Genomic DNA, 12527 nt, shown 5'->3' with positions numbered 1-12527 from the left:
TTTCATGAGGATTTCTTTTCAGTGACCATACGGGTGAATTTTTTCTTACTGCTTTCACCGTTTCTTCTTTAGTTCTCTTCTATGTAAAATCCTTATCATTTCATGTGGATCTGGATAGTTGTCTTATTTTGAATGAAAGGCTCTTAGCAGTACATATAATACTTTAAAAATAATCTTCATATGTACTGCATCTACCTCTGTGGAATTCAAAGAACTCCTTATATATCTGAGTTCCGCTTTTTGAAACAGGAAAACTAAATGGTCTGGCTAAGTCAGGAAAAGTGAGCAGGAAGTTTGAACCTAAGTCCCCGAGATGACCGCGCTCTAAGACGATCTAGTCACTACGCTGTGCGCAGAATCTAGTTCCCTCTCAGTAGGCTGTTGAGGATGTCCGCAGTTGATGCTGGATTTCTGGTGTTGGCATAGCCATTCTGTCTACTTTTTAAAAATAACTTTACAGAAATCTTGGGTTAGGGTTCCCCCAGTTTTCAGACCGGCAAGCTCCCTTTAAACAGGGAATGATGTCTTTTAAACTTTCAGTGGTGTTGTCTCCATCTACTGGCAAAGAAGAAATATACACAAGGGTCTGGGATGATCTAAGAGATTTTGGAGAAACCACATTATTAGGTAAGATGTAACTTATGTGTTTAACAACTACAGTGTAATGTGGCCCACTTAAAGGGAGACATCTGTAAAAGACTGTATATACTCTTAAAAAATAATTGATTGAGATTTAAATTCACAATATAAAATTAACCATTTTTACGGGAACAGTTTCACGGCATTTATCTGTATACTCTTGGATATGTCAGCTCTGTAACATTTACATATATATGCTTTAAAATAAAATGGTAATGTTAAGATAGGATCAGAATTCTTCATCTGAATCAAAGCCAGATAAAGTGTCCTCTTGGGACTTCTGTTACTTTTGCTTTCTTTTATGGTAAGTTTGTTGAGGTAGAAGTATATCTAATTTTAATTCTGTTTGCTGTTCTCGTTCAGAACAATTTAAAATGTAATTTGTCTTCTGTATGTTTTAATAATTGTCTGTATCAGGAGTTGGCAAACTTTTTCCTGTAAAGGGCCAATTGTTATTATTTTAGGTTTTGCAGTCTGTGTTACAACTACTTTTTCTGCCATGGTAGCAGTCATAGATAGCACATCATGAATAAGCCTGACTGCATCCCAGTAAAACTTTACTTAACAGAAATAAGTGATGATCTGGATTTGGCTCAAAGGCCATAGTTTGCTGACCCTTGGTCTAATAATTATGAGAGTATATGCAGTAAATTTACATATTCAAATTCTAAATGGAAGTAAGTAATCAAATGTTGATCAGAATTCTTGTCAATATATAGAGAGATTTAGAATTAGATCCACTATACCCTGATTATGGACTTTCTAAGGTTTTTGCAGATGAAAGTTTGAGGGAAATTTTAAGGTGGTCACTACTCAACGTTTAAAGATTGCCATACTTCTTTTGATTGATAAGTAGGGATCAGCTTAGTTAATGCAAGACTTAGAATAACGAAGAGATAGATTATTCCAGCCTCAATTTAGTACCTTGAGTGTATTTGAATTTCCATTTCTCTAGAGGATAAACCTAAGAGATCCAACTCAAATGAAAATTTTGATGTATGTTACCACTGACACTGTATAGATCAGACAGATTATAGTTTGTGAAAGAGTAACTGAGTGTTTAAAGTGAGGGTGTGGATTCACTAAGGCAAAGTCGATAGACTTTTTGTTTGAATGTTTTTTTTCTTTTCCCTTAACTGGTAGTCTTTCCATGATTGGTTTACAGTTAGATATTGGAAAATGTATTTGTTCGTAGAATGGTGCAAACGCATTTGATACCTGGAAAGACGAGTGCACGGTCAGTTCCGATGCACATGTTTTCATTTCTGTACTTAGCTTATATTGACACGTTGTCAGGAAATCCATCTCGTGGTGTTACTCGGTTAAGAGGTCTCCACTGTATTTAGTTTCTGTTCCTGCAGATCCACCAATTCAAGACTCTAGGTCATCTCACTCCCTCTTCCATCCAGAAGATGACTTCTATCCTCAAGCAGGACTGAATCAAAAGACAGATTTTTCACTTAGCTCTTGAGCTGAACCACCTCCTCAATGACCTTCCTCTGTCTCCATCAAGAACTGGAGCTCAGTTTTTTGAAGATGTAATAGAGCTACCCAGCCCAAACGTGGCTAATTGAAGACAGAAAGAAGATGCCTCACATGCTCACCACAGTGCCACCAAGCGTAACTGTGTTGTCCAAGTCCTCACTCTGTAAAGTATGGCAGGGCATCTGATTTTTGACTCTGTTCACCAATAAGACTTTAGCCAGTCAGTGGCTTTCTGAAGATCAGTAAAATCAACAAACTTTGGGTCAGCTGTCCAGAAATCAGATTGTGGTAAGCACTCAAGGAGAGTTAGGATCCTATAGGGAGCTACTTGCTCAAGTATGCTTGGTTTTAATAGTAGAGGTTGCTTTTATGGGAAGAGTTGGGGGGAAAGGTGGGTGGGAAGCCCCATGTTTAGCAAAGCTCAGCCTCTTCCTCATTATTATAGTTTGTTTTCTGGGAGGCTTACAGCCTAGGATAATTTTTGTAAGGATTTCAAATATTTTATACTACAGAAAAATAGAAGTAGAAGGTCGGTGGCACCTATCTCTTTTCTGCAATCTTTCCTAGAAAAGTCAGCAGTTTTGCTTGATGAAGAAAAAAAGCAATTGTTTGAATGAAGAGTTCTGTTAGTAGATACTTAATCAAGCTTTTCCCCCACTCATGCTCTGACTTAAATTGATACTAAACAGGAGGCATTTTGTTTGGACATTGATAAAGTATAATTTTATTATCTAAGAGTAGTGTGTGTATACTTGTTCCTTAAAACACCTGGGGCCATAGACACAGTGTGGAGGATGAAAGTAATATTTTATATCTGATATGGAATAATATTTTTGGTAATGAGTTGTAAGTCAGCATTTAAAATAATTTAACCATCCTTATTAGTAGGTGTAGTCAGTCATTGGTACTAATTTTTTCATCACGGCTTTTGCATTCCTTATAAATGTATCTTAAAATTAGAAGTAGTTCATTTAAAAAAATATACAGAGAATTCTTGTTCAGTAGCTGAAAATATTTTGCAACTTTAGGAGAGGTGACAGTTGACTATTAAACATATTAAATTGGAGTCGTAAGAATTTAGAATTTGGTTTTGAAGGTTTTGTGGGCTTTTTTTTTTTTGCTTTTAAAGTCAGTAAACTTGATTTTAAGAAACACATTAAACCTTATATATATATATACACATACACAAATATGTGTACATACATACTCAAATTGAAAAATTGTGTGTGTGTGTATATATATATATATGGCCATGACTTGAAAAGTATGCCTCATTGCTAATTTTTAATATACCTTCTGTGTGAATACATGAAACATTTTATCCCGTTTGGACTACATAAGAAAATATCTTTTCAAATTTATTTCTATTTAATACAGTATAAGGTTTTACAGGAGGTTTTAGTTTGAGAGTTTCATTTGTATTGGTTATGATGTTTCAGTATTTACCTATTCGTTCTCAGACTGATCCACCTACAGATACTATCCCCAGCAGCAATCTGCCTTTTATTGAAACTGTGTGAAGCAAAAGATGACTTGTAAAATCACCCATGGATTATGAAGTTGAGGCCTCCACAGGGTGTATCTGAGCAATCCTCTTTCTATGGAAAAGATTTGGGTTTTGCCTCTATGATCTGGTATTGATGCAAAGACAGTGTTAACCAAGTTAAATAATTAAGTAATCCGTTGACTTTCTTAACCTCTTCTACAAGTAAAGATAGAGCTTTCTCTTTGAGTGTGGTTGCCCAGTCCTACCCCCATAAAATCCTGCTCTTTCCAGGTATTCTCCTTATGGCTGATTACTTTTAAATAATCACGTGGATAGTAATAATTACTGTTGAAGGTCTCTGTGTGCTGGTAGTGTTCTAGGTGCGTTATATGTGTTAACTTATTTACTACAGTAACCATATGTAGGTACTGTTATTATACCCATTTCATAGATGAAGAAACTGAGGTGCACAGAAGGTTTAAAACCATTGTCAGAGCCTCTTCTATCTCTGTGGTATATACTGGCGTATGTGTGCTGATACTCTTTACCTTCTTCAGTGTTCTTGGTTTTCTGTTGTTTTAAATTCTTACTGCTGATTAAATAAGTAGTACCCACCAATCATCTTTTAATTTAAAGGTCCCATACTCTTCAGTGGGTGAATGCCACCAAATTTGATCTCTTCTTTTCCTTCCTACAACAGTGTAGCAATAAGTTCAAAGGATTTCATGAAAAAATATTAAAAGATACTTTTTTTCCAAAATATGTTAGGGTCATATTATCTGTGCTTAAAACTAGAAGTATTTTTCCTAAAAAGATCTACATGTAAGACTTTTTCCTAGTTTTGCCGCAAATTGAGATTGTTGGGTGTCCCCTCGCTTTCTTGGTCATGCTCATAAAGTCACCTAGGTAACTGAGATAATGGTTTAGTTACAGAAATCAGTGTATGTAACTGACATTGCATACCTAGACATGAATTTGAATTTAGATAGACTTCCACAAAATATTGTCAGTTTGTAACTGGATAGCTATTTTAATGACTTTTTATTAAGTCTAGTTCTGTTAACCATTTATAACCTATTAGCATCATCTTAGGAGAAGGCAATGGCACCCCACTCAGTGAAGTCACTCAGTCGTGTCCGACTCTTGCCTAGAAAATCCCATGGAAGGAGCAGCCTGGTGGGCTGCAGTCCATGGGGTCGCTAAGAGTCGGACACGACTGAGTGACTTCACTTTCACTTTTCACTATCGTGCACTGGAGAAGGAAATGGCAACCCACTCCAGTGTTCTTGCCTGGAGAGTGTCAGGGACCGGGGAGCCTGGTGGGCTGCCGTCTATGGGGTCGCATAGAGTCGGACACGACTGAAGTGACTTAGCAGCAGCAGCATCTTATATGCACAGTTACAGAACATTCTCTGGTCTTAGTACTAAAGAAAGTACAGGCTGACTGTCAGATATCATCTAAGTTTTCGTAAAATCAGTTCACAATATATTACACAAGATTAGTTATCACTGTTTTTACAGATATTATTCTAGTAGATTTTGTTTTAAAAGTTTACAGCGTGAACATATAATGAAACAAGTGAGGGAATTAAGAGGTACAAAGTTCCAGTTCCAGAATAAATTGAGTCATGAGTATGAAATGTACAAAAGTTTTACATAATAAACATTTCATAGCAGGAACATCTTTGGGTAGTAGGCAGTCTTGTTTAAGACATGTCTTTGTGTATGGTGTTCTTATATAATAATTGTTCATTATGACAGCATTATGCATTGAGACTTTGACTTTTTCAAAATATATTTGGTTTAGTGATTAAAACTATTTGTTCTGTACCTAGAATAATTGCTGTATAGTTAAAGGAGCATATATACACCAGCCTGAAATGAAACTTACGGCCTAGTCTTACATTCGGGTGACTAAGTGATTTTGAAGAGTTGTAGGTGTAAAGGAGGATGGTTTCTGAAATACTAAGGAGTGGAAGGGTGTAGAAAATAGGGAGTGAGGAACGCCGGATGGGAATCTTTGTTGTGAGACGGCTGGGAGAAGAAAAGGGCACCTGTGGGGTCGCTTTTGGAGCGTTCAGGGGCGTGCCTGCGTGTATGTGCCTGGCTGTCTCTCTGGCCTAACCCAGGGAGCGGTGGCAGTCTCGTCGTATCGCGCGTCCTTTACAGCTGTGCTTATTTCCTGCTGGACGTGCTGAGTGCTTCTTGACTTCTGTGATTCTGCTTCAGTACACCCATCCAGATGACTTAGATCCTGCTGGCCCTGTGGCTCGATTTCTGTTTTTCTTTCTGAGATTTTGCCTTTACAGCAAATGACAGAACCTGACATGGTCCCAGTCCCATCCCTGCTTGCTGTCGCTGTGCACCTTTCAATCCTTTTTTCCCCTAAAAACCGGCTCAGTTTCTGCTTATGTCTTTTAATCCTGAAACACCTTCCTGTGTTTCAAAGAGTGACCTGCTCTGAGAGTAGGGACATTGACAGTGGACAGTTTCTGTTCGCGTGGTAAGAAGACACTCCGGCGCTCTGTCCCCCATGTCGGTGCTGCCTCTCACCCCCAGTAAACAGCCACGTTACCAAGCAGTATCAGGGGTAAGATGTGTGCCACATTTGTAGGTGTAGTCAGAGTCGTAGACTCCTAACGAAGTCACAGCTTTTACCTGACCCAGAAGTGCGAGAAGTGGGAAGTGTCCCCTCTGTGCAGTGTTGCACTGAGTGTGCTTAGATAGTGCTGTTTAAATAGAAGTGTTCTTCTACAGGGGGAGTATTCCAGGTTTCAGAGGAGACAAACCTCAAATTGTAGAGGCCCTGCTTATTTTAATTTACAGTATGAGCAAGTGATAGGGATATTGAAAGCAAATGGAAGCATTTATACACATGCAGAAATGAAGTATTTTTGGTTCTTAAATGCATTTAACTGCATCTTAGCAGCAGAGGGCTCTGATAGTTCATGGTTTATCATCTTCCATGAGAGAAGGTTGACTGAAAAAAAGTATTGACTGAATTGATAGTTTTTTCCTTAACCATTACAAATATATTTTGAAGTGTTCCATAATGAATATAAATTGATTTTGTCAGTTAAGGTAGTAATATCTCTAAATCTGTCAGTTACTTGGAATATCAAATAAGGTGTGTTGAAAACTACCAAACTATACCAAATATTTTAGGATGTAAATGTTAAAATTAATTAGAAGCGCAAATCTAGTTAAAATTTTTGTATCTCATCCTAAAGGATAGGGATTGGATACTAATGATTTTGTTATTTGCTAGTGGTGGGAGTGTGTGACTTACTTCATTTTTGATTAGTCAAAGCTGCTGAGATCAGCTGCCTTATAATTGGGTTAGAAATGAGTAAACCTTGGTTATGCTGGGCTCCCCTGGTAACTCAGACGATAAAGCATCTGCCTGCAGTGCAGCAGACGTGAGTTCAATCCCTGGGTCGGGAAGATCCCCTGGAGAAGGGAATGGCAACCCACTCCAGTATTCTTGCCTGCAGAATCCCACAGACAGAGGAGGCTGGTGGGCTACAGTCCGTGGGGTCGCAAGGGTAAGACACTACTGAGTGACTGACACACACTTTGACTTCTTATTCGAGCCTGTAGGTGGGAATAGGGTGATATTATTGCCATATCAGTAGTTGTTTGAGATTTGTCTTCCGCAGTGATTGATTCTTAAGGAAATTCAGTGGCTGTCCTGTAGTATGTGGTCTTGCTTTTCCTACTCAATTTTGTTTATATTGCTTAAGGCAGGCTTATTTGCCTAGATCTGTTTATTATTAAATTCAATTTATCTAACAGATTTCTATCATATGCTTACTATACCTTTGGCTTTCTCTTGCACTGTTTGGACTTTAGAAATTACGAAGACTGTTAGCATATAGTCCCTTTCTTCTAAAACCCTTTGCCTGATTTTCCTGTTCTGCTCTGAAACATTCCCGGAACTAGCTTTTTATCATAAAGTCATTTTTGTTTAGATGTGTACTGATGACACAATTAAATACAATGAAGCCTAAATTTTGAATTTGTTACCACCACAACTTTAAAAAAAAATCTGAATCAAGTGAATCTGGTGCATAGATGTTCTATAAGTATTTGCTTTTCATGCTTTTTGACTTTAATAGTCACCTTTGAGTGAAGTACAAACTTCTCAAAAATTTTTTGTCACAAAATAAATATAATTTAAAGGAGTTACAGTCTTTTGTAAACTTTCGTGACTTCTCTTTCTGTGCTTCTTGAGTATATTACAAGAGCTCTGTTAAATATAGGCAGAAAGACAGACAGAAATAAGAGAATAATGGATTTAGAGTCAGTTCTTTGGTTACTGTAGTGTGTCCTGATATTGTCAGTCGGTTTTGATAACTGGTGTGCTTGATTATTATATTTTCAATCTCAAATAGCCCAGTAGTGCTGATTTAGATACCACATCTAGAACAAGCTTGATTTCTGAAAAATTCTTGTTAGTTAAACCCACCAATCCAGACATCTCCTTCTTAAACATTATTTACCTTAATAGAAATTGAAAATAAAGGTATTCTTAAGCAAGTGAGAAGAAATTCTGAGTGATCATTGAGGAAGGTCATTGAGACAGGTCAGCTAGAGGTGGACACACAGCCTGCCTAATAATTGGATGGATGCTACCTGGCTGGAAGATGGAGCTGATTGGTGGATCAGAATCTCAGAGGGCAACCTGCCATTCTTAGTTTACCTGTTTATTAAAATTACATTCACAAAGGTCTATTATATGCTGCTATTTAACTATTAAAAAGTGAAATGATCACCAGCAATTATTATTACCCTACCAAAAGATTGTTTTAAGTGATTTTTGGTATGTGGAATATATTTGGTCAAGTGGTACTTAGTAAACTTTTTTATTCATATGAACTTCTAAATTATATTCGAAGTTAGAACATATCTTATATTGTTTCTGTTTTGTATTTTTATTTGCTGAAGCTTATCTTTGTGTTTTTTTCAGGTTTACGTGAGATTAAGACCATTCTTCAGGGAGTTCCTGGAACGAATGTCTCAGATGTATGAGGTGAACACACTTAAGTTAATTATTTAAGCATTTTTATTTTATTCAATACAGTACCCATATTTAGATCATGTGTAATGACTACTTCTTTTCCCCTGAATTTGTAGATCATTCTTTTTACTGCTTCTAAGAAGGTGTATGCAGACAAGTTACTGAACATACTAGACCCTAAAAAGCAACTGGTCAGGTAAATTTAATTAAGAAATAGTGGGAATGTCTGTCACACTGAACTATGAGATTATTATGATTCTATTTAATTTTGATGGCCATTTTTAGTTGGCTGCATTTATAGAAATTTGTTGTGTTAAATGGTGAAAATAAGTGATTTTTAGTTTTTTACACCCCCAAACTCTTTAAGAGTTCCTAATTAAACTCCAGACAGACGTTCTTTAATGGATGCAAAGGTCAAATGTGTCTATTCACTTGCGCGTCTGTTCGGGGCTGGGGGGACTGGGGGTGCGTGGAGTTTCTCACTGTGCGCGATGTTCTCACTTAATGCCTCTGAGATAATGCAGGTTACGTCATCTATTTAATGACATAGAAATGAAAGTTAATTTTAACAAAAAAAGATCAAATTAAACCCTTTGTTTTTTTTTTCAAGAGCAAATTTATCTTCCATGGAAAGAAAATGTTACATGAGTCTAATTGGAAATGGCGGTTGGTTTAGTCGCTCAGGTTATTCTGATCTGGACTCACTTCCTTGTGTGTGTGTCCTAAGCCAGCAGATGCAGAGTGTTACTGGTTAGGTGGGGGTGTTTTCAGTAAGTTAAGGCAGTTTGAAAATTTGTTTCATTACTTCTGTCAACTGAAGTGAGACACCAAGACTCAGCAGTCTTGTTGCACCCTCTGAAGTATAGGAGCTAATCTGTGAGTTTTGATCAAGAGTTGAGAGGTGCAGGAAAAGGCTCCTGAAGGCTTTGGGAGCTGGGTGCTCATCTTCTTGACTATTTCCTCACATATTCTCCTAGTGGAAAATCCTAAACTTAATTTCTACTGTTAATAGTACCTTTATTATTGAGTGGTTTCAACTATAGTAAAAGGCTTTTCCTAATGTCCACATTTAGGAGATTTTTCCCTCTTTTTTAAAAAAAAATTTAAAGGAACAAAATTTGTTGTTTAGTCAGTTTCCATTTTATTTTCCATACAAACAAGCTTCAGACACACAAATGAAAATGGTATTTTATTTTCATAAAAGTATATTATAATTTATGCTCATTTTACCTGAAAATAAAAGCGTATAAGTGATTTTGCTCTGATGACTTCACTCATTCTGAAGATTTCTATTTAGCACCTCCAGTGTTCCAGGGAACAGTGGTGAGCAACATAAGCCCTTCCCTTTTGGAGCTTTCATTTTACTAGGGGACAATCATAGTCATGCAGTTGTAATATTACAAGTTAAAAGCCCTCTTTTAAACTAGTTTTATAAAACCTATGCCTTTGGGAGTTTAAATGAGTTTCATCAAGTTGTATTTTGAAAAACTTAAAACAAGAAAAGCTTCTTGAACTGTGCATTGCATGTACCAAGAGCACTGTAGGGCATCACCTGTGTTGGTGACAAGGTCGATTCAGAAAGTCCCATGAGTCTGAATGCTCATTTGATGACTAGCAAAAGTAGCTTCTTCTTAAAATTGCAAATACATGCTACTAACCCTCAGATTGGAGAAGGCAGTGGCACCCCACTCCAGTACTCTTGCCTGGAGAATCCCATGGATGGAGGAGCCTGGTGGGCTGCAGTCCATGGGGTTGCTAAGAGTTGGACACGACTGAGCAACTTCACTTACACTTTTCACTTTCATGCATTGGAGAAGGAAATGGCAACCCACTCCAGTGTTCTTGCCTGGAGAATCCCAGGGACGGCAGAGCTTGGTGGGCTGCCGTCTATGGGGTCGCACAGAGTCGGACACGACTGAAGCGACTTAGCAGCAGCAGCACTCAGATTCCTGCTAACTGGAAGGAGTTTATAATTGAATTAAAGTAATCATTAGTCTCCATATACATACTCAGCTAGCTGTCCCCTGTATCTGGTGAGTTCCTGCTGTTAGAGAAGTTATGAGTGTGACTTGCAGGTACCCACTGTACCTGCCTCCAATTTCCTTGTATCTGGATGTTTATACAGATAAAATGTAGGATCTTATTTAGGTCTAACCAGAACCTAAATTCTTTTGTCTAGCCTTATATTTTCAAAGTAGGACTGTCTTTAACCCTTTCAGACGTAGATGATCATTAGAAAAAACTGTTTATACTATTACGTTTTCTCTGGTTTTGAGATTCTTCCCCTTTTCCATTACCATTGGCACTGATTAAAATACCAGTTACTGGTTGTTCTTAGACCTATGACAGATTCTGTTGGTAGAAAATGCCCCTTTCTTAAAATTGGAGAATTAAAAATATTATGAATGTGTAAGTCCTAGCTCCTTAAAAATTGTTTAGTGGGATTAAGACACAAGGAAGCCAAACTACCAGATTATTAATGTATGCAGGTAGTGTTTCAAGATGATCTGTACCAGTTATTAGTAATACTCAGAAACTAATATATTTTGAGTGCTAAATAGAGATTATATAAATATTACATGTATGTAAATATTACAAAACTTAATAGCTTTCCTTTTAAAATGATATAACGTTTTTCAGTTTTCACTGGTGAAAGACCAAGGTTGTAACTTAAATCTGAATTCATCCTTTCATTCAATCCTTGTTTCTTCAAATGATCACACACACAGTTAAAGCACGGGTGTTTGGGAAAAGTTGAAATGATGGAATGTTTTGGCCTCTGCACCTTTTTCCTCAAAATCTGTAAGAGAAACTAAACCCTTTTTTTTTTTCTGCCAACACGGAAACATTCCTTCTTACACTTTCTATTCTGGCATGTGCAGGGATAGGGAGGCTGTGTGGTCTTCTGGTTAGAGCAAAGGACTGGGAGCCAGGAGGACCCTGGGTCCCATTGTGGGGCTAACCGCTGACTTACTGTGTGACCTTGGGCAAGTCACTTGACCTCCTTGTGCCTCAGTCAACCATCTGGAAAATTGGTTAAAAAGCAGGACCTCGATGACAACCAGATGCTGCATCTGAACTGAGCTCTCCTGGGTAAATAAATTACAAAAACAATTTACAGAGTTTTTCATCCCTCTTTATCATTTTATATAACATTTTGGGATAAACCAAAGTTCTTTAAGACATGGTAATATTTGGTTGTAAGGTTTCGATAATTGCTAAGAATTTTTATAAGACCATAGCCCAAAGCCTAGGCCCACACTTGTAACTGAATTTCCTTTGTGAGAGAAAATGACAAGGCTTAAACTGTAAAGCCTGTGGTCTGTGTACTGTATGTGTGTTTCAGTGCGTCTTGTGCTTTTTACAGTCTCATTATCTTGTAGGTAATTTGTTTTCACTTTCATGTTCAGGCACCGGCTTTTCCGTGAACATTGTGTGTGTGTACAAGGAAACTATATAAAGGACTTAAATATCCTTGGAAGAGATCTTTCAAAAACTATAATAATTGACAACTCACCGCAAGCCTTTGCATATCAGGTAGGAAGAAGGCTACTAAACAAGCTCAGACAAACGCTGCAAACAGTATGATGGGATAGCAGGGTTTTCACTGGTGGAATCTCCTTGTTTAATGTCATCTTAGAATTAGAAGTGCCAAATTAGTATATTCCTTGTGGAAATTATTCTTTTAAATGAAGTACAACATACATGTAAATTTGAAACAGTAAAACCCTAAGAAGGGTGCCGGGGTCCATCCCCGGTGGATCCAGGGAATTCAAAGTGGGGACGGAGTTGGCGAGGAAAAACTTATTTATTTAGAAATATAAAGAGAGATTAGGAAAGAATAGTGTAGGAAAATTAGTGGAGAAAAGAGGCTGATATTCCTTGGTTTACACGGAA

General features: G+C 37.4%; 1 protein-coding gene across 2 annotated transcripts in view; it reads left to right on the top strand.

Annotated features, from left to right (window-relative positions):
- The window catches only part of CTDSPL2 (CTD small phosphatase like 2), a 75902-nt gene that overhangs the window by 56593 nt on the left and 6782 nt on the right, over positions 1-12527 (top strand). For both annotated transcript variants that reach the window (XM_040227457.1, XM_040227456.1), the window contains exons 9-11: positions 8580-8642; positions 8747-8826; positions 12041-12167. In XM_040227457.1, coding sequence (XP_040083391.1) covers positions 8580-8642; positions 8747-8826; positions 12041-12167 — 270 coding nt within the window. The remainder of the gene's footprint in view (positions 1-8579; positions 8643-8746; positions 8827-12040; positions 12168-12527) is intronic.

The sequence above is a fragment of the Oryx dammah genome, unplaced genomic scaffold, assembly GCF_014754425.2.
Source record: "Oryx dammah isolate SB20612 unplaced genomic scaffold, SCBI_Odam_1.1 HiC_scaffold_26, whole genome shotgun sequence".
NCBI classification, from domain to species: Eukaryota; Metazoa; Chordata; class Mammalia; order Artiodactyla; family Bovidae; genus Oryx; species Oryx dammah.
The sequence above is the reverse complement of the archived record's forward strand: the minus strand, read 5'-3'. Positions and strand labels throughout refer to the sequence as shown.